Consider the following 27,257-nt stretch of genomic DNA (forward strand, 5'->3'; position numbering starts at 1 on the left):
ACGCAATGGGAAATTTTCCAGGTTCCCTCTGCATATGAACAAGATACAACGTGAAGCTATGAACAAACAAAACAGACCAGGCATATCAGTTAACAGCATTCAAACAACTGTCTGATTATCGACATAATGATTCAATAAGCAAAATAATCCACATGTCTGGTTCGACGAAAATGCGGTGTAGAGTTCCGCAGAACAATTCCAAATTTACATGAAAGAAATAATTAATATAGAACGTGTTTATATACGTATGTATCAGAAATTGACCAATTATACGTTTTCTACAGAAACAAAATCCCAATATCACCCATAGAGGAGGACCGATCAGCACCCTTGCTGCAGTACGCGGAGTGGGCGCCCACCGGCACCGGCCTGGTGTTCGTGTACGACAACGACATCTATTACAAGCCCAAAGTGCTGAAGACTCTGGTCTGCAGAATTACTAGCAATGGTAAGAGAATTTTGTATACAAGGATTTGACTTTAGTAATAAAGAAGCCGTTGTGTCTCAGCGGCACAGCTGTCTGGTTCTATTTACACTAGAAGGAAATTAATTATTTTCATTTCCTGGCTCTGGTAGCAAGATAAAGCACGGCGTTGACTACCATCAGGCACCCAGTATTGCTACAAAAGTTGCGCGAAAAGTAATGGACAGAGTGTATTGAAGTTGAGTTTTGATTATCCTGCTGTATATGGGATACTGCGTGACACTATAGAAAAATGAGGAATGAAATGCGTCGTAGATAGTAAGACTTGGTGTTAACTGGTGGTTTTTAAAACCCTCTTATCATTTTTAAAGATAACTTTTTAACTTATCGCTGTATCTCGCACTCAGCACGATATGCAGAGGGAATCTGGTTAAGACACTCCGTTCTCCACTTTCCGCCGAATTCTGGAAGCATTGCGTGTTGAGTGGCGGAACACAACGCCGCGCCTTACCTCGTTACCAGCTTAGAGATTTGATAAACATTTTTTTTTTGTTTCAACTCCATGTAAAGTAATTTAGGGTTCCTCAACCCTCAATACAATACCTACCTAAAAACATCTGAAAGAAATTGTAGAATTCATTATTTTAAATATAATTGTATAGAAGTATGAGTCACTAGGTCTATTTAAATACACTTTAAAGTTTAAACATAATTTCTGTTGACTGTTTTCGAGTTTACCGGCTCTCATTAATTTCGTTAAAAGATGCGGAAAAGAGAGACAAAAGCCGCTTACACGAATGAAAAATGACGTGACGTTTATTTTAACAAGACGACGAGGAAATTTGGTCGTTATATTAATGTGCTACTAGCGATGTGATACAGTATGATAATATAGTTAAACAATTGTGAGAGTACTCAGTTCTAATCCAGACAGTTTTTGGTAAAGAAGTTAAGTTATAAAAAAAATTACTAAAAATAAATTGTTTTACATATATTATTAGTTGTAAGACAAAGAGTATTAATTAGTTAACGTCTTTTCTTTTCTATATAATATAATTATCAAGTTTTGTAAAAAAAATAATTAAGATAACTTGAAACCTTTAGTCTCATAGGAACATTATTCTTGTATACTCACACACAATCCGATACAACCTTGACAAAGTGATGCAACGTGTTTAAAAACACATTTAAACGCAAAATCTCAATCAAGTTAGTACTAATTAAAAGTTTTCTATTTAAAGCTTAACAAGCTTAGCCCTACGTCAAGTCGTATTTGACTTTAGAAATGTTTAAAAGTTGTTGCTTTCGTACAAATGTGAATGTCGCTTAGATGACTTCTGAACTACGCAAGTCTGAAGACATGTCGTTGATTAATTTAGTAAGGTATTACTTGAGTGTATTTAAAATATCACTCCCACGTGTGGGGATCAAACCTACGACCATCGTGTTTACAGTCATCCATTGTGTCACGACGGTCTCATTAATTACCACTCAAAAAGTTAACAAGCTAACAAGTGTTCTAATACCAACACTTGGGGCACTTGTTCCTTTTGTCAAACTTTAAATTCCACCCTCGTCGAAAGGCAATCCAGCTAAATAGAGCTTTGTGAGCTTTTATGTATAGGAATAGTAGGTATAACTTGACACGGTTTGAATCCTTTGAAAATTCCGTATTAGATTAGGTTTATAGTTCGGACAGAATCACAGGCACGTTCGTCGGATTGTAAGGAAAACTATATGTGTAATAAGAATGATAGGATTTTTTTGGCTGTAGTTTAGTTGCTATTTTGAAGAGTAGCTCTTATAAATCTTTTCTTTTATCTTTCCGTCGCTAGAGTAAGAAAATGATTTTTGATGATTTATTAAATATATCATTCACCCAAATGGTAATCGAACCCACAATCAACGAGTCTACAGCTGTATATTTCATTCATTCAACTTAATTTATTCTTCTTAGGGGTTTCAACCAGACACTATCTCCTTGCATCATGATTCATGATGTATTTTATCCCATTAAATCTAATGACAAAGTCTGTTGTCGCCATTTTTTAAAAACTTAACCTGATTGAGATTTGTATCATTAAATGTTATTAAACCTAAACATACCAATATTACGCTTCTAACAGCCCCTTCAATCGTTTCAAATTACTATCCAATTAATTTTTATGAGCGCGTGTAGCTGTTATATGATCTGGTTAGGTAAATGTACTGCTCATGTGTTAGCTTAGCTATTTTTTTAGCTTCACGCTATATCCCCATGGCAGGGTAGATTGAGGGAACTTAGTGTTAAGACACTCCAAACTCCTTTTACACCGAATTCTTGAGATATTGCCTGTTAAATGCCGAACTCTCAACTTTGCTTCGTTGCCAGGGCAAACAAATGAAGATATTAAATGTGGGAGTGGGAATCGAACTCTATCTATATATGATCTGATATTAGGTAAAATGTACAATTTCCACAGCTTTATACACCAAAAAGGTTTAATTTTAAATAAGATGGAGAATATAATCACTTATAATGTTCATCAAACAAAATATGTGAAGTATTCTAATATTTTAAATCTTTATTTCTTTCCATAAATTGATGTTTCATAGTGGCTGTGTTAAAGTATTATAGTTAACTAGCGGCCCGCTCGCGGTTTCACCCGCGTGAACTATGTTATTATTAATTTCTGTCTCCATGACTACGTCCTAGTGACGTCTATGCAAAATTTGAGACTCCTAACATTTAGTAACGAATGACAAAGACAAATGTCATTAGTAACGAAGTTTCATACAAACCCCAAAAACAACCCCTTAGAAGTCGAATATTACAAATTCCCGTCTTAGCGAGCAACTACGTCCTATAAGTAACTCCTATGCAAAATTTGAGATTCCTAGCACTTGTAGTTTCTGAGATTTTGTGATGAGTGAGTGACCGTAATATAATAAAATCGAAAGATTTTATATATAAATAAATAAAATCGAAAGATTTTATATATATAGATTATCTGTGCATATTAAATTGTATTTATTAAATGAAATATAAAATATGTGCCTACAACCTAACATGCAATATCTCCATGTCCGAGAGTCTTTTAAAATTTGCTTTTAAATATATAAGCCGGTCAAGTGCGAGTCGAACTCGTGCACGAAGGATTCCGTACCATTATCTGCTGATGGTAACTAATTATGATTATTTTTGATTTAGAAAAACCAAATTTGAATAATTTTTTTATTGTAGGAATACCAGGAGTAATATTCAATGGAGTACCAGATTTTCTTTACGAGACGGAAGTTCTTCGATTGGACCGCGCTATATGGTTCAGTCCTGATGGCCAAAGTTTAATGTACGTCACTTACAACGACTCAGCGGTACAACAACATAAATATCCTTGGTATGGACTGGATCAGCAAGAACCGCCAGCGTACCCGAGTATCAGAACGTTGAGATATCCAAAGGTACATAGAAAAAATATTGCTTTAGGCAGAAGGAACTTCGAGTTAAAACACTCCATCCCCATAATTTTTGATATATTTCGTGTTGATTGACAGAACTTAACGCCGCGCTTTGTCTTGTTACATGAGAGAATCGAATTGGTTCTCTCCTTTCATTAATGTGAATATTAGGAAAAATATTTATATATTGTAAATTAATCGTTTACAAATGTTTACCACAATTTAATATAACAGGCATGACCTGTTTTATATCTCTATTTTTTTATATTTATTTTTTATTATGTTACATTTAATTTGTTCCCAGGTGAACACCAACAACCCGGTCGTCACGCTGTACGTGGTCAGCATCAAGACGCCCAAGTTTCTGTTCCCACATGCGATCCAGTTCAATACACCTGTTGACAGCAGTTAGTATATTTAAAGTTCTATAATACACAGCAAATTATATGTTTTTTTTATTTACTATTTTCCACATTTGGTTAGAAGCCGGTCGTGGCGAAGGGGCACAAAGTGTGACTGTAAACGCGACAGGATGTGAGTTCGAGTCCCCACTCGAGCAAATTGTATATTTAATATTTACACTTTCTTCGATTTAGTGTCGAGGCAAAGCTTGACGTTGAGTTCTGCCACTCAAGACGCAATGCCTTCGGAATTCAACGGAAAATTGGGAACGGAGTGTTTTAACAGTAAGTTCCTTCTGCCTACCCTGCTCTGTTCGTGATACATCGTGAGAAATAATTGATATTTGTTTCAGGCTGGTATCTCCGTTGGTCGAGCTGGGTATCAGAGCGTCAGATCGCAGTGTTACTTCTCAATCGAGCACAGAACGTCTCCATTATAAGCATCTGTAATGCCGTCCAATATAACTGTCAAGATGTAAGTGTAATTCAATCGTTTTCAGAGAATATCATTTAAATAGTGAAATGGCCAAATTTTGATAGAAAACATTAATCAGTAACAAAATGATTAAATTTACAAAAAGTAAAGCGTCTGTAAAATATGTTAACAGCAGGTTTTCCTTGTTTCAGTCGCTAATGTGTAAAAATAAAAACATTTTTAGCATTTACAAGTTTAGCCGCGTGGCCAAATGGAAATAACTAATAGTTAGGTATGACACATGACACATTCTAAGTGTAGAAGCTAACTTTGACTGCAGATAAAGTGGGTTTTATCAAAATTATAAACGTGATGTAAACTTTCTTGATAAATGGACTCTTTAATAGATATCTTTTTCCAAATAATCTTATAGTTTCCTAGATTAGCGCATTCGATCAATCAAACTATTCAGCTATATTATATTAGTATATCAACAGATTTACCGAGACGAATCAGATGGCAGCCGCTGGTCAGGCCTGGGTTCAGATCCTGTAGAAGACGACTGTGGCTGGTGTAACGGCGGTGCTCTTGTGGGTGGACGAAGCGGGATATTCACTACGACCCCGATCACAGACCAGGGAGGCATATGGAGACATGCGGTCCATCTCACCCAGGATACTAGGACTACTATTACTCAGGGAAACTTTGAGATTACCCAATTGGTTGGGTGGGATGAGAGAAGACGATTGTTGTAAGTTTTTATTTTTATTTGGATGTGTTAAATGGAGAATAAATTGCTTAAACATAGTAAAATCTATATACCGAGTATATTAAACAGTTCTTTCCTGAGTGATTGACTAACAACTCACACACGAAACTGATCTTAGAATGTTGAAATTTGTCATGTTTTTTCATAGTTAGATTACACTTATTAGATAAGAAAGAAACAGGATTTTCCATTTTATATATTAAAGTCAACGTAAACAAAGTTGCCACCCACGACTACTTAAATATTAAATCGAAACTTACTTGACTTAACATCTTCTAAAGTAAGCCCTCTAGTAAAGAAGTGAGATACTAAAAAAAGAAACTTAACATACAATTAAGAGAGCATAGGTTTATCTTCCATTAGAATTAAAATCTCTAGACTAATATAGATATTATATTTTAACTTTGTCCACTCAACTAAATCGAATGATAGTAAACAGAAAACAACTCTGTCAAGAAAAATGCTGAAAAAATATACAAATTTCTTTTATACTCGTATATGTATGCCTTACATATTTAATAGGTACATAATAGGCACAGCACCAGAAAAGGCAGGGGAAAGACATGTGTACCGAGTGTCTGTGCCGGTGGACGGGTGGCCGCCGCCGCCGTCGTGCTTAACCTGCCCTGGGTCTATACCTGGCACTACTGTGGAACCTAGCACCGAGGAGCCGGTTAGTTCAACATTATTCTTTTTACACTGTAGCACATACAGTAATGGCTTAGATTAAGTATATTTGAAGACATTTCAGACTATTTCCAACTATTCGCCTAATTTTCGAGATATTGTGTGTTCCTTTAAACTAATTATAAAGGCGATGCTTGTGGATTTGACCTGCAATCGGAAGAACCGGTTATTTTCGTTTCCTCAACGGTTTGTTTTAAGATTATTCTACCCTGCCATAGTTACGTTGGAAACTAAAATATTACAGAAATATGTATTTTGAGGCCATTTTCTTTACAATATTCATTATTTTTTTCCAGGAGTATGATAATACGACATCGTCTCTACCCGCATGGCCAACATCCACCGTGTTACCGCATGTAGCTGATGAAAATGATACTTTACCTTCCGCCTGCCTGTACAACAGAGTGCTGTTCAGCAAGAACTTCTCTTATTTTGTGCAGGTGATCTTTTATATATTTTCACTGTCTATCTTGTTCTTTATGAGAGTTTATAACAATTTTGTAACTTCTGCATCCCACATATTTTGTTTATACGTAGGTTTAGATAAATAAAAACAAAATGTTACAAACAAAAATTAAATAATATATTTTTTCAAAATTTCCTTACCATGATTATTTATATAGGAATGAGGTCAACACTACATGAGATTACATAGCGAATCCCAAATCTTGAAATCTCGGTTATTTTATTATCATACAGACAATTTTTTTTCTACCGTCATACAAATGAAAAGAATGAAGAAGAATACAAAAAAAATTAAAAGATCTAAAGTCCTGCTAAAAGTTTAAAAAAAATATTGTAGCAATTTTTGTCATATAAAAATATAATTTCTACAAATGTCTAACGATTTCTAAATTATGAAGCCACTTTGTACCAATTCCCAATCAATATATTAATAACCTTACAATTCCACCAGCCAAGTGTTTATGGACGGCAGGTGAAAATGCATTCCATTTTTACCACTACAAATCAAGCAAGTACATTAACAATCACTCATTCCCACAGGAATGTTTAGGTCCAGGCCCACCCGCCATATTTCTCTGCACGGCAGGTGGTACTCGCCGTGCTGTACTGTGGGATGGAGCACCTTTGAGGCAGAAGTTCGCAGCGCTCGCATCTCCACAGTCTAAGGTGTTTAGAGTTGAGGTAAGATTAAAGGTTTTTTTAAGTGAATTTTATTTTTCTGATTTTATTATCTCGTAATAAGTAATTTGAGCAAGAGCAAGAGCACTGACATGACGATGTCAGACCCTTTATTTATCAAAAATATCTTACTGGTTTATGGAAAAGACAAGTCAAATGAGCGTACGGGTCACCTGATGGTAAGTGATCACCGCCCACGACCCTGCGCAACACCAGGGGAGCTACAGGTAGATACCATTTTTGGGGGTACCTAACTCACATCGACCTGCAAACACTGCCGCAGGTTGGCCATTTCACAGTTGCGTGACGCGTGCAAGGAAGTCCCTACGAAACCGCACAGGAGTGTAGTCTTAGCAATTACTTACTGGTCCAAATTGAAAAAAATATACCATACCATGTATCGAGGAATACTATCGATGTCACGTTCATTGTTTCGATGTAATCCACGGTACCTGCCGCTTATGTCATGACAGTTCCGGTCAGATTGTTACTATATTAAAATTAAGAAAATTTACAAGTTTTTTTTTAATAATTTGTTTTCATAATAAATAATAGTAATTATTATAACTTTTCGTTCAGGTCCAAGCTCACAGAGAAGCGCGGGTGCGACTACTGCTGCCTCCCGGACTTCGTGACACTGATGACCTACCGCTACCTCTTGTACTACACGTGTTAGTAATTACACTTTAACACTTTTTGTAGTACGTATTAAATAGTTTTATATTTGGTTGAGGATTGGCCTCAACTTGACTACAAATTAAAAAAATATAAAACACTCCTTTTTACATGTACTAGCCGATTTGCACGAGACATTGTTTATTGAATGGCGAAATTCCACGCTGCGCTTTATCTTCTTACCAGAGCGAGGAATATAGTTGAATCTTAAAAGTAGAATCAAACACACAACATTAAAATAAACAGAAAAGACAATAATAAAAACGCATAAAATTAAATAAAAAAAATATATTATCTAATATTTTACACTTCTCATTTAGGTCCGCAGAACCTGGCAGTCAGTTAGTGACAGAAAGATGGCGACCAGACTGGGGCTGGTACCTCGCTACCGCGAGGAATTTTATCGTGGCTGAGATTGACGCGAGAGGCTCGGGAGGACAGGTACTCGTATATGTTGGTTTTTACTTACGTTTTGAATTAAGATAAACAAGACGAATGCAGTGTTAAGGCAGGCTCTATATTAAAAGATTAATTTAGAGATGTTAAAGTATAAGTGTATTCAGGGCCGATGGTGTGGCAGGGGCACAAAATGAGACTATAAACGTGACAGACAGATTATGGGTTCGACTCCCATTTCGCTCTGGTGTTAACAATAGTTTCGTCGGCCTGCCCTGCTATGCGCATTGGACTGCGGTATACCAGCTGCCGTAACTAGATCGAGAAAGTATTACTTTTAAATAAAACATTCTTTGAATATTTAATATTGTCAACACACAATATCTAGAAAAAAACAGCTAAAAGTGAAAAGTGTTTTAACACTGTTTCCTATACCTACCAGATATAAAATAGAAAATATTATATGTTGTTGGTGTTTAAGCAAACACTTTTTTTAGTAATGTTTTATGTTATACAGCTTAAGCTGTTTTAAACTTATAAGCCTAAATCGTGACTGAATAAGATATGTAAAGTGTGAGTGTAAATATTAATATTAATATATATGTTATTTGTAAATAATATTATTAGTTATTAATATTAATATTATTAATTAATATTCTGTCGTATATCAATTAATAATGATGAATATAGTGTTAATAAACATTTATATCTTTTCTTTTTTATAAGGGTGAAGAGCTCAGAACGGAAATATACCAACGGTTGTTGTCAGTGGACGTGGAAGATCAGATAGCAGTTCTTTCGTGAGTATTACATATTAGTTGACACTATAGTTTTTGTTTTTGTTTTAATATTAGACTTTACAATTTTAAGTGTGGAATAACAATTTAAATTTGTTTAAAAATATTTATTTTACTTTACAAAAGATTTCGTTTTATTCTAAATTTGTGGTCTAACTCTACAAACAAAACAAAACAGTTTCAATATTATAATAAATATACCTAATATCATATAATGTATTTTCCAACAGATATCTGCGAGACAACCTCAAAATGGTGGACGGTAGTCGTATAGGTGCGTACGGTCGCGGGTTCGGTGCCGCGGCCGCGCTAGCCCTCGCAGCCGGCGATGCTCGCAATCTGACGCGGTGTTTGGCTCTATTGGCGCCTCTTGCTGATTTACGACATCATAGTAAGTTATTAATATAGTTTTATTTTTTTTAGGTTCACGCCGTATCCTGCATATAGCGGGGTAAGCAGAGGGAGTACGGGTTATAGTAGGTATTTAGACACTCGGCTCTTCATACATAGAGACTTTGAGACGTTGAGTTGTTGCGGAACTCCACGCCACGTTTTGTCATCTCACCAGACCTCAAATTACTTGCAAAATTAAAATATCCTTTTTGCAGAATTTTATTATACATAAATATTATATCTAATAGTATTCATTTAATGTATAACCTATCTATAACCATTGGTTTAAGAAATATATTTTATCTTATTCGTTTGTTAATTAAAATAATAATAATATATTCTAAATTACATGAATATTTTTTAGATTCTTATTGGACGGAGCGTCACAGCGGTTCCGCAGCGGGCTTAGCGCTCTGGCGTCGCGCAGGAAACCTTCCCCCTCGTCGTTTACTACTGGCACACGCTACCGCAGACCTACGAGCACCGCCGCCACACGCGCTGGCTCTAGCTAGAGCACTTATTAGAGCTCAGGCTTTATATACACATCAGGTAAGTGTCTATATTGGACTAGACAATGAAACAAAGACAGTTTAGTCCTCCGAATCATATACATTGTACAAGTCACAGCAGATATTTCTACTACTCTACGTAGAGTTTTCATTACAACTCAGTCTTCACGTCAACTTGGTCAAAGTTTATATTATTAATTATAATCTGGAGGGTAGTGTTGCTTTAGGACTGCATCTGGCTGTGGCTGAAATGGTTGTTGGCTCGATTACAACTATGTGAAATGCGTTATGTTAATTACTATTTTACCCAGATAGCGGGATATTGAACTCCGGCACTGCATATCCGTATGCTCGAATTTAAGCGGACAGTGGAGAACGAAGTATCTAACATTAACACTTTGTTCTCCGAGTGGAGAGATTTAGTACCTCTACCCACACAGCTATATCCTTGATACAGAAACTAAAACAAAAAAAAATCATATGGAATACTTAAATCCAAAAATATCTCATAAGCCACTATTTCTCACAAAATTTCAGGTTTATCCAGACGAAGGCCACAATTTCGAGCGATCCAATCTCCACGTCCATAAAACTATGGAACAGTTCTTCGACGAATGCTTCGGACCAGTTGAATTGGCTGACTGGGACGCGGGAGGGGTAGGGGGTTTATTCCCGTTTAGGGACTAAAATTATTTAGTATTTATTTAGATTTTTTGGTCGATGTATTAAGTTAATATAGTAGAATCTCACTAACCTGGCGCTAGTGAAGGAAAATAACGAGATGATGGAATGTTCGATTTACTAGATTGTATAGTAAAAAAATGTTTTTTGTTGTTGATCTACAGGTTTTTTTATAATTATAAGATATATGCCACTATTAATTAATTACAGTCGAGCCCATCGTGATATACAACAACGTCTTACTATAAACGTGTCAATGGTAGGTTCGATTTCCATGGGCTTTGAGAAATTCATATATTGAATCAATTCATTATTTTCATTTCTTCACTCTGGTAACGACAATACTCTCACTCCACAAAAGTTGTGCGGTACGTGGAGAACGGAGTCTTATCACTATTTCTGCCACTTCACTTCTTCTTGCCTGCCTGGAGTGTCGGATTGGTGAGATTGTGCTGTATTTAGAATCTGTTCAAGATTCTAAATGGCTGTGTAATTACAATTTAATGATAATTTAGTGTTGAACATTAACATAATGTTGAATTTAATGTTTTAATCAACAACTTTAACGTTTCCTTTTGTTTGTAATGAATGAAATCGATTTGTATAATGTATGTATATCTGCGTAGATTAATGTATGTCTGAATTACTTAATCTCGTTTTACGTAAATTATTAACAGCGAAAGAATATCAAAGAAAAGCAGGTGGGATGTTTTTGTAAGGTACCTACATATATTAATTGTTTAAGCTTACTTTACACTTAATACCTACTTACTATTGTATTTGCTATCTTTCTTTTTTATTTGCTCAACTTAGTGGGTATTTAATAAAATAAAATCCCAATGACATACCATAAAATTAAATGGCGGTAATCTTTCTATATATTTTTCTCTAGGGCCAAAATGCGAGCCCTTTACGGCCTTCCATTTTGAAAATATGATGACGTAATATAAAATCGTATACTTTTGATAGATTAAAAATATTCGGTGTCTATAAAAATATTTAAAAATTCTTTCAAAATTTTTAATATATACTAACTAAAACTTCTATATTATCACGTTATAAGAAAAATGTTAAATCTTATAGATACCTTATTAAAATCAAAATGTCTAAATTATTAAGAAACGTAGAAAAAAAATATTTTAACAATTTTATAAATAATATTATATTATAATTGTTTCGTTTTTTTAATAGTATCTATTCATGTATTTATATTAAATGTTTGGTTTAAATTATTATTAAATGACATCGATAATGAACTGCCATCAAATTAACCGGTTTGTTCTTTTTTCTAATTTAAGTCTATTAAAGAATGCATTTATCTTACAATAGATAAGCAAAAATGTACATTAAAAATATGAATTTGGTAAATTCAAGGATGTTTCTTCAAATTCAAAATTAAAAAAGTATTTTTAAAAAATTACAAAAAATATAAAAAAGAACCTCACCTTTTTATATATAAACACGAAAAGAAATAAAAATCAAGTATCGTAGTACTATCAAGTCAAAAAATCAATTAATAACAATTGTGACGTATTTTAATAATTCTACATCAAAATAGTAGTCATTACTAACCCATAATGTTGCAAATAAATAAAAAGATGAGAAAAACTTCACTGTAATCTCTCTGTCTTGTAGTCAAGCAAAATAGATATATTCTTAATATAACTAGAAGTGAAGAAACATTCACTGTTGATGCCTAGTACATATTTATTAAATGAACTTAAAACAAATACAAAATAACTTTTTAAAATTGATGTATTATTAGAATATTTACATTTTAAAAAAATTGTGTGTGAACTATTTTAAATTATTTTTAGAAAATGTTGTCATGTCATTGAAAATAAATAACCATGCTTCTTTAAAGAAAAAAAGAAAAATGCTAAATTGTAGTTAATTAAAATAACATTTAATAAAAATAAAACAGTCTTGTAATAAATTGTTCACAAACTACATAAGGAGTCGTAGCTCCAGTGAAATTTTCTTATGATTATTGTAAGGAATAAAAAGTTCTATATTTTAGTGTAAATGTAATGTAAATGCATCAACACACTTTATATTTCTATGTCGCTTTGAATGTCATCGTAATGTTAGCTTTAATGTGTATTTAATTACATAATTGTCCCAAATATATAATGAGAGGAGAAAAGTAATAGATAATTGTATATTCTTATTTGACAGATTAAAATAAAAATAAGTAGGCCAAATTGAAAATAGAAACAGAAATATTAAGAAATCCCTTTGGAAGTTGTGTCCTATTTACTTCGCTATGGCTATTTGACAAGTAAATTTTAATGAAAATTGTTTACAACCAAGGTAAAATATTATTTAGCACCAACTTAAATAATTTTCATAAAAAATATATTTCAAACTATGAACATTAAATGTTGATAGGTTAAATAAATGTAAGTCAAATTTTCAAATATATGTATATTTGTATATTAAAGTACACGTCCTCGCCTGATAATAAAGAAAAGAAATCACTATATTTCATAATCTACAATATTTCAGTGTTACCACTATTAAAGAGAATGTAATTTTTAGAATGTTAACCTTTTTGTGATATCTTGTCGAATCAGTAAGACCTTTATTCGCAATTCTTTTTAATTTACTATAATTTTTTAATTTTAAAGTATTCTATGAAAAAAATGTATATTTTATTTCAGTGAATGTTTTATAATATTCCTTAAGTATTTATTAATAATTTTAAAATTAAACTGCCATAATATAAAATAAGGATAATATACTTAGTAGGCAGATAATAATAAAAATATTCTTCTCTACGCATTTCTACGTATTATGTATATTATCTTTAAATTTTAAACGTGAAAATAACAATAAATTATTTAAAAAAATAAAGTTGTATGTGTTAGAATGTCTCTTTGAATCTGTAAATTTAAAAATAAAAAAAACGTCTTAATAGAATCTGTATTTACTACTTATGGTCCAATTTGTTTGTTATTTACTTATAATTCTTTTGTACCATATTTTCATGTTATTATATAATCGTTTTTGTTATCTTAATGATTAAATTATAAGAATCCGAATATTGTCAACGTCTGACTGTAAATGCGATGGTCCTATCCTCATTAATTCAAGTAATTTAAATAAATCAGAGGAATGATTAATTATAATTTTCATTTCTCAGTTCTGGTAGACAAAGCACGACGGTCAGTTCCGCGGATGTCCGGAAAATAATCTGAAAGAATCTATTCAAGTAAATTCCCTCTGCCTATACTACATACAGTACGGTCAACAACTCGTGGCCTCGTCCTGAAGTTAAGTTTTCTAAACTTTTGCACATTGTTCACTCGAACAGAAAATAATCAGATGTAAGAAAAATCGTAAAGTCGCATCTGCGCAGCCATTTACAGCTTGCTTCCAGCTTCAAGGCGGCCGCCGCGCGTTGACCATTCTATACTCCGGTATGTACAGCGGGATAAAAATCTTTGCGTGAGCATTTTTATCCTTTTGTAGGTATTATGTTTAAAATTGAAATGGTAAAAAAAACATATATATTTGTTTACAAAATAACGTAGCTATTGCTGACTACATAATAGTTGTCAGACATATAATATAAGGTAAATGTTGACATAAATAAACCTTTATTATTAAATGTGACGTTAAATTCCATTAGATAAAATAAATGTAAAGTATTCACTAGTTACATATAAAATATGTATTTTTAAATGCTCAGTGGAAGAATATGTTATGTTGAAAATGTTGTTTTATAAAAAAAAACCTTTAAATTTTATAGTTTTATTGTATTTCAATCAAATCAATCCTATTTAGGTTTTGTTTTGTATTATCAAAGATACCGAAACTGTTGATTCCGTCGATCACGATCGCCTCAACATTTTCGTTACTTTACTTACTTTCGTAAGGTGACGGTTGTGGGTTCGATTCCCACTAGCGAGAATGATATATTTAATATTACCATGTCCCCTCTAGTAACGAGACAAAGCGGAGCCTTGTGTTCCGCCAAGCTGAAAAAAAAAAAGGTTTAGTTACCCCAAATGCCCCAAGTTACGCCAGCCAAAACTAATTAATGTCTCAACGATTGGGCGGAGAATGACGAATAGAGAACAAAAAAAATTAAGTGACTAAATAAACATTTTATAACTATAAATATAATGTCGCCTATGATGAATGATAATTACACGAATATATGAGGACAGTCCTGTCGCAAGAGCACAAACTATGACTATAAACGCGACTGTTTGTGGGTTCGATCCCCACTTAAAGAGATGCAATATTTATTTAAATATATTCCATTCCATTATTTCTCTCTGGTGTCGAGGCAAAAAAAGCGCGGCGTTGAGTTCCGACACTCAACACGCAATGACTCCAGAATTCTACAGCAAGTGGGGAACAATCTTCACACTAGGTTCCCTCTGCTTACCCTGTTGTGTGCAAGATACAGCGTGAAGCTGATTTTGATTTTAATTTTTACACGAGACACACATTTTTACATTTTTTCTCGGAGAATCCTAAGCCTGAAAGAAAAGTAGAAAGAAAAGTTCTTTGAAATAAAAAAAACCCTATTTTTTCAGTACTTGCAACACCGAAAAATAAATGTAACGTTAAACAGTAAAAAGTCGTTTCATTATTTGCAATATAATGTAAATTATAGTAGTTTAAAATAACACTTAAAAAAAAGTCAATAACAGTTTCTAATTAATATTTGTAGAGTTTTATAGATATCTCTCCTAATACTTAAATAAGGTGACCCTAAAAGTAAGATGCATTAGAGACGGACGAATATATGAACAACGTAACCTTCTAAGTAGTTTATGAACCTGAAATCTTCATGGTCTGTGAAAGGAAGAAATACAAATAGACTGCATTTATAAAGAATTGTTATTGTTGAACATTTTGTTGTTACAAAAGATGTAAAATAAAAGACTAATAGCGTATTCGGAATCACATTTATTTAATTATCTTACAGATTTACATAATAGTAACAACACGTCTACTCTACCACCAGCGAAGCACCAAACTGTGAGTGCACTGTAGACAATAAAAAAAATCATTACAAAGATAATTAGTATATACATATAATAAAGTATAATAGTAACAATGCGCAAAAGGTTAGAACACCCAACTTTAGAGCGGCCACAACTACTTGATCTTAATGTAAAAACTGTCGTGGCGCACCGGTACAGCGGCTGGCTACGACTGTGGGTTCAATTCTAAGTGGTATTAGGTTGAGGTCCCGCAAGCTAGATTCAGGCATTTTTTAAATATTTTTCTTTACTTGGCATTTGAGTTTAAAAAACATGAAAATGATAAGCAGTATTGTCATTTTTCTTTACAAATTAAAATAAAAGTCAAACTTAATAAACCCTGCTCTCTCTTTTCCATTATTTAACACACCATTCTCAATATAATAGAAACTAGTGGTTCTAATGGAGAAAATCTTTTTCTATTTTATAGTCCATTTATGGAGGAGGGCTATAACTCAGCCAACTTACATTTAACAAGCACAAGCAAACCTCAAGGACAGTCGCTGCTTTGCGCTAGTATATAACAATATTCTTCTACATACCTAATTTACTTCCAGCGGTTGTTCTCATAGTCCCACTTGGAAGACAATCCATCAACAGGGTTCACATGCAAGTCCAACATACGTTTCAATTGAGCCTTCTGGCTCTCCTCACTGAAAGACTCGGGTAGTGGACTGTATACTGTGATATAAAATTCATATTATTCATATTATTTAAATTCAAAATATAAATTAAATTTCTTTAAAATATATATTGGGCCGAGCGGTATATATAGCATCTGATCTGATCTCAGCACAATGGTTGTGGATTCGAATTCCGTTTGGGGGGAGAATGAATTATTCGTTAATCTGGTAATGAAATGAAACACGGCGCTGAACAACATACAATGTCTAGAAAATTGGGCTGTGCATTCTGCCCTACGAGATTTGAAGAAGTTCTCTTGTTTATTCAAATAGAGTTTTACATACATGTGTTCAACCTTCTAATGAACATAATGAGACTACCATACACGTAAGAGGCAGGTAAAGTGTAGAATTCGGCGAGAAAATGGGCAAGTGTCTTAACAATAGGTTCCCTCTTAAGGACAGACCTTGCTGTGTGCAGATGCAGCTATAAAAAAAATATATATCAGCTATAAATTAATTAATACCAAAAATCTTCATTCCCATGAAAGCCCACAACGACATTGTGGCAATACATAGTGCCCAGCCTATTACTGCCTTCCACTGTCCGGTCGGTGCTTGGAATTCCGCAAATGTCTGACAGAAGGAAGCCCTGTAGAGAGCTTTCTTCTCTTCCACCGTCAGTTTACGCCAGTCACCCTTTTCTTTTTCACGGAGAGCCTGAAAAGAGTAATTATTCAGGCTACATATATATCAGGGTAAACAGAGAACTTAGTATAGATACTCCATTCCTCACATTCAGTCCAATTTTTTAAATATTGTGTGTTCAATGTCGCACTTTATATAAGACAAAGCGCAGAGTTAAGAAATGAAAATAGTTCTTTCACCCGAGTGAGAATCAAAGTCACAATGGTTAAATTTACAGGCAATGTGCCTCTGCGCTATGATGGCTATAATGGCTTCATATTAAATAAATCGTTTTAAAAATAAACAGGTGCATATCTCATGCCAGCTCCACCTGTATCACACACAGGGTAGAGAGAACCTAGTGTTAGAAGACAATTCATTTTTTGGTTTTCATTCAAATTTAATGTGTTGTGTGGCAGTGATCTTAGCAGAACCGCTATATAAATATATTCATTCCTCAGACTGGAATTCGGACCACATCCATTGTGATTACTGACAGATGCTGTCTTCTCTATGCCACAGAATCAAAAGTATTATAACTTTCTTCTTTTTACCTTTTTTTTTAACTACATTGTCGTTAGTGCCCTTTGTTGTTATACTCATAAAATTCTTAAGAACAATTGAAATAAAAAAAAATAATATTTCCATTATAACAATTTTAATAACAATTATTGATGTACCTGGTGATATTATTAGAGAAAAACAGGTCACTTAATTAATTGATAAACACTGGCTAATTTTCAACATATGCATATTATATTACTAATTTCTAAACTTATTATGTAAAATCACCATACCTTAATATCAGGTGTCTCTGCAAGGAACCTAACAGCAGGGAGAGGGAAGTCTGGCCTGTCAACATAGTTGGGTTGTCCATTGAAACCATAACCCACCCATTCGCGGTTGCCAACCTGAAAAAAAATTATAACTGCACAAAAATTGTATATGATATAAGAGTTTAACGTCTGTGTCAAGTGCAACCTCTTACATAAAAAATCTACTTCCAATTTATACTAAATTCTTTAGATACATGGACAGTTGTGTATGACAGTTTTACATATTTATTGACACATTTTTGGATGCATCCACCACAAACTTTGACATTTATAATATTAGTATGATATATGTCCCAACTACTGGGTTTTAAGTTTATCAAGCATGAATCAAGGTACATATGACCAAGCCTATGCCAGTAAAAGTATTGGACCATTATGCAAGGAATACTTCCCATTTTGACAGGTCAATATGGCATTCCACTTATAATTGATGAGTTGGTTGCCATATTTATAAGCAGTAAAATAAAAATAATGAATACTCCAAGCAGGTTCATACCTATAACAACCACATTCCCAATCAAACACTGTCACACTGTACAACAGTAACTCTTACATAATAGTAAGTTATTTGTATAACCTGAGAAGCTAGTTTTAAGATGCTTCTTTCTGCCGAAATTTGGAGGCATTGCGTGTTGAGTGGCAGAACTTAATGCCGCACTTTCCCTTGTTACCAGAGCAAGGAAATGAAATTATTAAAAGTTTAATTTCCTTAAGTAGGAAATTGAATGCATAACCTGTCGCCTTTACAGAAGCATGCTTGTGCTCCTGCTCCATGAGTGGCCTCAATATAAATTGTATAATTTTGTTTTTATGCATATTTTCCTGTTATGCAGATTTTATTAATAAGTATATTTTTATTTAAATCACAACACTACAGATGCTCTTTCCATACTCTTTTTATCTTTTTAATTTTGTTTTCTAATTATTATTAGGCACCTTGGCAAGCTCGCTCATGGACCGGGTACCGGCTGGTACGCGGACTGCTTCTAACAGTGCACGACGTAAAAGGAAATTTGCCATATCTGTAATATATAAATTTATGATTTAATAAGATGTTATAAATATCTTATTAGAATAAATAAACATTTATTATATTTAAAATTATGTTTTTAAGATTTGAAATATAGTTAAAAGAAATCTTATATTTTTGTTAATATTATTTGAGATTATTATTTAGTTGTAGAAGTAAATCATCAAATAAAAATCCGAATTTATATTTTAAGTAAATCATCAAATAAAAATCCGAATTTATATTTTTTTTATTGAATTCGATATTAATTTAAAATGCACCTAAATATTAACAAATGTTAAATTCTACAACGCAAGGTAGATTAATCGATAAAGTTTGATAACATAAAATAGGTTAGAAATATTGATCGCCAGTTACATAACTTTTTTTTTCAATATCAACACTTTACTTGAAGAAAAATTATTAACTTTAAAAAGAAATATGCTTAATCACTAATATTTACTGCATTGCTAATAAAAACAAATGAACAAATTATTATTAAAATATTTATTTTGAAATAGTTACGATGACATATTCGCCTTAAGTGTTGACTCACCAAGTTAGCACAATATTAACACATTTATTCAATAAATTAAAATATTTAAGGGATTAATGAAAAATAAATATATAATTAAGATTAAAATTATTATTATAAAAAGGAATTTACCTTAAAATTTAGTCGCACCACCCTACACTTAAGTGGAAAAACAACGACCTCTAGTGAGGGAAGTTAGCACAGATTACAGCATTGCGCAGTGTATACAGATTATAAATGATTTAAGTTCCATTTCACGTATTAAAAAGTTAAAAGTTGAACTGAAAAAATAAACCGAATATAATTTTACCCATTTTCATTTCTTAGTAGGTATCTTATTACAGTTTTGTACAATTAAATGAGCTCGTTATTACTAAATTCCAAAGAAGGAAGGAAGAAAACTTAACTGTTGCACAAAGTCAAAGTCAAACAATTTTAATGAAAACTAGCGGACGCGCGCAGCTTCGCTTGCGTAATTAGGGGTGAATTCTAATAAACCACGAAACATGTGTTCAATGAAATATTTTTAAGAGTCTAAATTTCAAATTTTATAAAAATCGGTGGCGATTTAAAGATTTTTCCATACAAACTTTGAACCCCTTATTTGCACCCTTAGGGGGTGAATTCTAGAAAACCATGAAACACATGTTCAATTAAATATTTTAAATAGTCTAAATTTAAAATTTTATAATAATCCGTGGCGTTTTAAAGATTTTTCCATACAAACTTTCAACCCCTTATTTGCACCCTTAGGGGGAGAATTCTAGAAAACGATGAAACACGTGTTCAATTAAATACTTTTAAAATCTAAATTTAAAAATTTATAAAAATCGGTGCCGATTTAAATTTTTTTCCATACATACTTTCAACCCCCATCTCACCCCTTTCGGGTTAAAATTTTTCAAAATCCCTTCTTAGTGGATGTCCAGATTATAAAAGTAAACATCTGTCCAAATTTCAAGTTTCTACGCACAGCGGTTACGGCTGTGCGTGCGTCTTACCTCAGTCAGTGAGGACAAGTCCTTTTATATATATAGATAAACTAGCGGCCCGCCCGCGGCTTCGCCTGCGTGAACTACGTTATAACTAATTTCTGTCTCTATGACGTAATAATAATTTCTGTCTCCATGTATAAGTGACGTCCATACAAAATTTGAGATCCCTAGCATTTGTAGTAGCGAAGTTTCATACAAACTTTCAACCCCAAAAACAACCCCTTAGAAATCGAATATTGCAAATTCCCGTCTTAGCGAGCACCTACGTCCTATAAGTAACTCCTATGCAAAATTTGAGATTCCTAGCACTTGTAGTTTCTGAGATTTCGTGATGAGTGAGTGACCTTTCGATTTTATATATATAGATGTTGCATCATTTTCATTATTAATTTGGTAATAACGAAAATACAAAATCGTCTTATCAGAACTGTTTTAAAATATGATATAGAGCAAAGGTCGGCATAGGCACTAAAGTTTATTGAAGGGCGCCACTGCGTCCTTCAATAAATTTTAGTGCGCCCTTAAACTATTGTTAATTTAGACAAGAAATTCAAAACGTAACTATTAAAATTCCTAGAATCTGCTGTAAGTCAACGGTGATGCTCTTACGTGTTGATCTAACGGCGCATCAAGACAAACTAGAGACGCCTAGGCGCGTTTTATTTTATTTATTTATTTATTTTCATATATATCAAGTAACATGACTCATTTTGTTAGTAACAATGAAATCTTAATATCTAAGTTAGTATTTAAGTTGCTTCTCCATTCCACTCGATATCCATTAGTTTACTTGTTTGTTGCTCGTCACCTCAACCGCAACCGGTGTTTCAGTAGGTTTCTTCGGCTTAAAATGCACAAATTTTCTAAAAATAATTCCATGAGGCCATAGATTTTCATCTAGGTATAATGGCAGCATACTTTGAGATACAAGAAGTTTATATGCATCGTATTGACAATGTCGTTTGATTAAGATTTTTTCTAAGCTGACATCTTCCTTTGTTTTACTTTTTATATAGGTAATTATATCATTTTCCGACGTGTCTTTATGAACGTTTGTTATAAATAATGGTATTTTACGTTCGGCAGCTCTAAACTTCTCTTCCGATTCTACCAATACGCTTCCTATTTTACCTATAAAACGGTTTCTCGATTTCTGAGATTTTTTACGTACAACAGTCCAACTCCCATTAGCATTACCGCTCTTAACCTGTGACGCATAAGTTTGCTTTTCTATTATCTTCGATTGCTGACCGCTCGTCTTGTTTGTCAACGAGGATGAATCATTCTTATCGACAGTTTTTTGTTTCAACCTACGGCCGGTGCTAGCATCGGCTCGTACGGGCGATTGTTGCAATACGTTGTGGCGTGTCTCTGTCTGACTACCGTCTATTTTTTCTTTATTTAAATCACTATAATTTAAACAATAATTCGTTGGCGATGATATCCCACAATATAACTGATCAATATTCGCTATATTTTCATCTAAATAAGACAACCCAATTGGGCCACTGTCGCTGTAACCACCCCGTTTCATATTAATTTTAGCCGTTGAGAACGGGGATGAAATCCTCTTTCTGTCAAGATATTCTCTCTTTATATCCTCAAGCTGCTCAAGAGTAGCATATGAGGATTTAATCGCTTTTATTTCCGCTTGTACTAGCATTAGATCTTTTAATAGTTTTGAAACATCCAAATGATCAAAAGTAATAGGGGGTAGTTTCTCCAAATCCCGTGCCACAAAAATTGGCAATACATCCGGGTCAGTTATCTTAAATATATTGATAATATCGTATAGCAAACGATTTTCTTTACCTTTTCCCTTACGTACTGTTTTACGCACATCCGTCGGTAACGACTCCAGGAGTAAGTTGTTAGCCGTCTCAATTTGTTCGCATGAGAAGGCAGACGAACAGATTTGCACTAAAGTCATTTCATCCACGATCGAGATCTTGTTCTGAATATAAGCTAAAAGCTCATCAATCACGATATGACAAACATTACACTTGAGCGTCTTCGACATTTTACTTTTTACTTTTCACATTTTACGACCGACTCGGACCAATGCGCGCACGTCACTGTGTGTTTATAAATATGGATATTATTTTTATATATTTGTTGAGGTCAAAAAAAAATTAGCGGCCGCCATTAATTTTTAATTGAATATTAATTTTTTTGCCTTTACGAAGCTTTAGGGCCTAAGTATAGACTGCGCGAATAGCTCGCTTTTGCAGGACAAAAATTGATTTAATACTGCCTGCATTACCCCAAAGTAGAACTTAATACTATGAAAATAGCAAAAAAAATTGTAATCATATTATTTCATCATCTTCATTTTAAAGTTATTTCTATAAAAGTAAAATAAACGCTATTTTATGAATAATTTAATGAAAAAAATTACAGATCATCAATATTTATCTTCTGCATTTCTTCACCTATCATTTCGGACAGTAAACTATATAAGTCATTCTCCGGTAATATATAATCATCTTTCTTAGCTCTAGTCAAATCTTCGAAATTATCAACAGCGATGCTCATTCCTTCGTTAATATCTTCACTATTTACATTTTCTTTCGAAATAACTTTAGTGTTAGCATTTTTTTCGTCGTCTGATATGTATAGGAGTGTTAAAACACTTTCATTTTTAGGTAGCAATTCAGAAGAAACTTTTGTTTTAGCCATTTCTTCTTTAACAATTTTATCTAAATTCACCTTCTCCACAAGTTTAACTAGATCATCAGAACCGTCTCTATCAGAAATATTATCGGCTGTCGCATATTTTTCTGTATCAGATTGTTCTGATGAAAATTTATCAATTTTTGTATACATTTCAGATACTCCATAAAATTCAGTTACATTTTCAATATTTTCTAAATCATCTTTTTTCATATTGTCTTCATATGTATGAAGGCTTTTATTACTTAGTTTGAGAATATCTTTATATTCTTCTATTTCTTTACTGTTAAAAAATATTTCCAAAAATTGTTTTAAGTCGTTATCATCAATCTTATTTTGCCTTTCAATTTGATATATCGGTATATGTGTCATAGTTTTACCAGTGATTGGTTCTATTTTGAACGTGGTCGTTGTCGGTCGTAAAGTGGAAGCAGGAAGCTCAAATGGATCTCTATATGGCTCTAGCGTCGTCCTCTTCTTGGATACTGGCACGTCCTGTTACAAACGATTAGCTTATACACATACTACCATTATCTTGAGGTATAAGCAGAGAGAATTTAACGATAAAGCATTTAGAGACATCGAATGTTGAGTTGGCGAAACCTAACGCCGCACTTAATCTTAGCAGATTGATAAAATATCACAATATTCCTAACGATGCATCGATTATTATATTAAATACATATAAACTATCATTCAGATACGTATATGAAAGATTTATAATATATGTAACCTGTTCCATAATTTGTTCAATCCAATCCGCGTAATATCCTAACTTAGTGAACACCGTCGGTGCATCTCGCATGCCGCACACTGGCGACCCGAAACTAATGACGCCCATTAATTTACCACCCACTATGCCGGGACCTCCAACATCTCTCTAAAATTAGAAAAAAATATTAAATTGTTAGCTAGTACTTGTAGGAAGTGCTTTTACTATGACATACTTAGACACACTTGATGACATACTTTTATAGGACGTTGGATGTTGATAAAGAATTCATCGCAATCTTAATTCATATGCTTAATACCAGCAAATATGTATGTTGTTAGGTTCACGATGTATCCCGCGTGTAGCAGGGTAGGAAGAAGGAGCTTATTATTAAGACACACCGCTCCGAACTCTCCGCCGAATACAAAAAGTAGTAAAAGTAAACTGTAGAAAGAACATATTATAGTAATAATAATAATGAATACTTAAACACTTACATTACAAGCACCACCGCCTCTCGATATAAAGCCAGCGCAGAAATGTTTATTTGTTACGTAATCTCTAAAATACACAAAAACAAACATCATCAAAGTGTCATTAATGTACCTAAGTTCTTTCGAAAGGTTTTTTAAGACTGTGACTGTAAACGCGAGAGGTTGCGGGTTCAAGTCCTGGTGTCAAGTACGGCCACTCAACACACAATGCCTCCAGAATTCAGCGGAAAGTGAAGAACTGAAGCTTCTTAATGAAAACGGAGTATCTTGACACTAAGTTCCCAGGTTTCTTTTGTCTATTCTATTATATGCGGGATAAAAAAAAGTTAAATATGTAGAGAAGGAGAAAAAGAAACAAAGGTATTTAAAAAGAGTTTATAAAGATACGAGTAAGAATGTCTTCTGATTCAAATGTTATCAATAATAATGAAATGGACAACTAACTTGAAATATACATCTTGACAATCCTTTAAAGGGTAGATATCTAGCACAGAATACGATATTATATTCTCCCAAGGATTACCAATAATTGGACTGTTCTGTGAAATATATAAAACAAATAGTGAAAAAAATTACCAAATTCGAAATGATTCTATGCCTTTGAAGTACGTTATAGAAAGAATAATAAGAAAGTGATATATCTTCACGATTATCAACAAAATTGTAGAAAGTTGATATAGCCTAGCGTACTAGCGTAGCGTAGCTAGCTAGCCTATAGTTGAGAGCCTAATAATGTTTATCCCGTTCAAAAAAATATATGTGAAGTGGCAAATCCCAAAAATCCTCTAGAATACTACCATATCACACATCCAGAATAAAAAGAGAATTATTATTAATTATAAAATTCCTCCGCCTTGGACTTGAATCGACCACCGCGTCCGCGTCCGCTTGCGTCATATATTCCACAATGGTGTCGAATGGTGTTATTTACCTTCTTCGCACCCCACCCGACGACAGTTATACCGGGAGTATTTATACTCAGGCTATTTTCATTTCTATCAAAATCAATTTTCTTAATACTTTTGCTCTTCCTCCTAAATTTCAAATGCCTTATCAAGCGAAGGACACAGATATTATTTTTTAAAGTATTAGGATCATATCCTGGGTGGAAATAGACTTCAAGGATTGGTATGACTTCCCCACCAGCGTTATAAAAGCTGCTGCCAACTCGCGCAGAAAGGAAGGCCGGATTCTCACGGAAGAATCGATTATTCCATGCCCTGAAAATGAAAATATTTTACACATTTCCCGAAAATAAAAGCGTAGTATAGAAATTAATTTATTTTAATGTAAATATCAATATTTCGTAAATAATGTTTTCCAGTCATCTAAATATAGTTAACTACGACATGGGCATTCAAACCTCAACTGTATTGTGTATTATTTATTTGAATAATTAATGTTTAAAACTTTACAATTGCAAGCACGATGAAGCAGTTACTATGAGATCTGATTTGATAATAGATCCCGCGCAGTGAAAGTTATTGAACAGCTGAATCGACGCCATAAATGGAAAGTGTCTTATTTTGCTTCTCTCTCCTCGAAATATCCTACGGCCACTTTGTTCTGTAATCAAAAAAAAGTATTAATTTAAAATCTTTCTTTTTTTTACAGTTAACATTTTCCCGCACAAGGCAGGGTAAGTAACCTAGTGCTAAAATACTCCGTTCAACAGATTTCACCAAATTTCTGATCCATTACGTGTTGAGTGGCGAAACTCATCGCCGTACTTTGTCTTATTTTTCTTAAAATTATAAAAATAAATTACATTTTACCCCAAAAGTCGTTCTCATCTGAAAAATCACTTTCATAAGATTTTGTAAAATTTTGCAATTCTTCATAATCTTTAATTATAAATTTCAGTATCTCATCGTTCAAATTATCATAATCTCTTTGTATATTAAACTTGTCCTTGAACTCCTGAAGGTTACTTAAGAAATCATCAATGTATTTTAATACATATTCATCATCCTTATTTAATATTTGTTTATTGTCAAGAATATCACTTCTTTCAATAAAATTGTTCAAATAGATTAAAGTAGTAGTACTTTCTTTATTTAAGTCTATTATTAGCCTACCTATGTCTTGCAAGTTATGTTCATACTGTAACGATGTGGACACAAAATATTTGTGTAAATCAGAATATTCTTTTGCACTTGAACGGTCTTCTTCTTTCAGCTTGAGGATATCAAATAATTTATTTATAGTGTAAGAGATGATATCTCCACTGCTTTTAGTATTTTTATTTTCAATGGAAAGTTCAAGAAGGGACTGGACAAAATCGAAAATAACTAAAATAGTGCAGCTACCGACGAGTAGACAACTAAATGTAAATGCTTTAACCATTTGACTGTCGATGAAAGGTTTCACTTCAGTAAAAAAATACACAAGAATTATGAAACATACAACAGGTACTACATAATATGAGTTGACATTTTTACAATTTTATTGGACATTTACGATATTAGAAAACAAGTGATATTTTTTATCGATTTCACTGTGTGTATACACAATAGCACAACATTTTATAAAAAATATACCCAGTGAGCGAGAAGGTTAATCAAAGAGACGCCTGCACAGCCGACTACCGATATCAGTTTTTTTACTTGGTACATTTCAGAGAGTGTACCTTGGAATAGCAAAATGTAATTCCTTCTGCCCCATTTCGCTATCGAGGCGATGAAAATTGAAATTTTACTGTCCAAAAATCGGCGGAAAATGAGGAACGGAGTGTCTTAACATTAGGTTTCCTCTATGCCTACCCTACTGTGTACATACTGTGTGTGATACAGCGTGAAGCTGATTTTTTTATTTTTTACTGTCATGACTAAAAATTGTCGGCGTTTTGTATTTCCTCTGCCATTAATCTTCAAAAGTACGGTGAATGGATATTAATGTTTGCGTCACCATAGTAGACCGCATCGATGCTTAGCATCAATATCGATCTTGATGTGGTCAAAAG

At 33.3% G+C, this 27,257-nt stretch overlaps 4 protein-coding genes across 8 annotated transcripts in view; 1 reads left to right on the forward strand and 3 right to left on the reverse strand.

Moving 5' to 3' along the window:
* LOC146533280 (inactive dipeptidyl peptidase 10) overlaps window positions 1–14,474 on the forward strand; it is a 240,748-nt gene extending 226,274 nt beyond the window's left edge. For all 5 annotated transcript variants that reach the window (XM_085194901.1, XM_085194902.1, XM_085194903.1 and 2 more), the window contains 14 exons: window positions 285–448; window positions 3,648–3,865; window positions 4,167–4,269; window positions 4,617–4,738; window positions 5,176–5,429; window positions 5,970–6,120; window positions 6,431–6,574; window positions 7,140–7,280; window positions 7,857–7,948; window positions 8,273–8,393; window positions 9,075–9,148; window positions 9,376–9,536; window positions 9,903–10,087; window positions 10,585–14,474. In XM_085194901.1, coding sequence (XP_085051027.1) covers window positions 285–448; window positions 3,648–3,865; window positions 4,167–4,269; window positions 4,617–4,738; window positions 5,176–5,429; window positions 5,970–6,120; window positions 6,431–6,574; window positions 7,140–7,280; window positions 7,857–7,948; window positions 8,273–8,393; window positions 9,075–9,148; window positions 9,376–9,536; window positions 9,903–10,087; window positions 10,585–10,734 — 2,080 coding nt within the window. In that variant the 3' untranslated portion in view covers window positions 10,735–14,474. The remainder of the gene's footprint in view (window positions 1–284; window positions 449–3,647; window positions 3,866–4,166; window positions 4,270–4,616; window positions 4,739–5,175; window positions 5,430–5,969; window positions 6,121–6,430; window positions 6,575–7,139; window positions 7,281–7,856; window positions 7,949–8,272; window positions 8,394–9,074; window positions 9,149–9,375; window positions 9,537–9,902; window positions 10,088–10,584) is intronic.
* Window positions 14,475–15,636: 1,162 nt separating this feature from the next.
* LOC146533285 (cytochrome c oxidase subunit 4 isoform 1, mitochondrial-like) lies at window positions 15,637–19,690 on the reverse strand. Its single transcript, XM_085194905.1, has 6 exons — window positions 19,554–19,690; window positions 18,814–18,899; window positions 17,839–17,952; window positions 16,882–17,074; window positions 16,274–16,412; window positions 15,637–15,735 (listed from the first exon to the last, which is right to left on the reverse strand). Exons 2-5 carry the CDS (start codon window positions 18,895–18,897, stop codon window positions 16,279–16,281), a joined length of 525 nt encoding a protein of 174 aa, XP_085051031.1. The 5' UTR covers window positions 18,898–18,899; window positions 19,554–19,690; the 3' UTR covers window positions 15,637–15,735; window positions 16,274–16,278.
* Window positions 19,691–21,197: 1,507 nt separating this feature from the next.
* On the reverse strand, window positions 21,198–22,436 carry LOC146533286 (uncharacterized). The gene has a single exon (XM_085195237.1). The coding sequence runs from the start codon at window positions 22,434–22,436 to the stop codon at window positions 21,198–21,200; it is 1,239 nt and encodes a 412-aa protein (XP_085051363.1).
* Window positions 22,437–22,810: 374 nt separating this feature from the next.
* Window positions 22,811–26,698, reverse strand: LOC146533287 (uncharacterized). Its single transcript, XM_085195238.1, has 7 exons — window positions 26,071–26,698; window positions 25,711–25,861; window positions 25,227–25,515; window positions 24,740–24,834; window positions 24,299–24,362; window positions 23,823–23,969; window positions 22,811–23,584 (listed from the first exon to the last, which is right to left on the reverse strand). Exons 1-7 carry the CDS (start codon window positions 26,639–26,641, stop codon window positions 22,811–22,813), a joined length of 2,091 nt encoding a protein of 696 aa, XP_085051364.1. The 5' UTR covers window positions 26,642–26,698.
* Between the last annotated feature and the right edge of the window lie 559 nt (window positions 26,699–27,257).

This window comes from Heliconius melpomene, chromosome 12 (genome assembly GCF_056956725.1).
Source record: "Heliconius melpomene rosina isolate 202511_hmr_F chromosome 12, ASM5695672v1, whole genome shotgun sequence".
Lineage (NCBI taxonomy): Eukaryota > Metazoa > Arthropoda > Insecta > Lepidoptera > Nymphalidae > Heliconius > Heliconius melpomene.

What these genes read in the sequence shown, in the direction of transcription:
- LOC146533287 (XM_085195238.1), bottom strand. Translation starts at nt 26,641, where the DNA reads ATGGTTAAAGCATTTACATTTAGTTGTCTACTCGTCGGTAGCTGCACT. An exon ending in GCTTCATCGTGCTTGCAATT is followed by an intron (nt 25,516 to 25,710) that starts GTAAAGTTTTAA and finishes TTTCATTTTCAG; the next exon opens with GGCATGGAATAATCGATTCT. An exon ending in GAGGCGGTGGTGCTTGTAAT is followed by an intron (nt 23,970 to 24,298) that starts GTAAGTGTTTAA and finishes TTCTAATTTTAG; the next exon opens with AGAGATGTTGGAGGTCCCGG.
- LOC146533285 (XM_085194905.1), bottom strand. Translation starts at nt 18,897, where the DNA reads ATGGCAAATTTCCTTTTACGTCGTGCACTGTTAGAAGCAGTCCGCGTA. An exon ending in CAGAGACACCTGATATTAAG is followed by an intron (nt 17,075 to 17,838) that starts GTATGGTGATTT and finishes TACTCTTTTCAG; the next exon opens with GCTCTCCGTGAAAAAGAAAA. An exon ending in CATGGGAATGAAGATTTTTG is followed by an intron (nt 16,413 to 16,881) that starts GTATTAATTAAT and finishes TTTATATCACAG; the next exon opens with TATACAGTCCACTACCCGAG.
- LOC146533286 (XM_085195237.1), bottom strand. Translation starts at nt 22,436, where the DNA reads ATGTCGAAGACGCTCAAGTGTAATGTTTGTCATATCGTGATTGATGAG.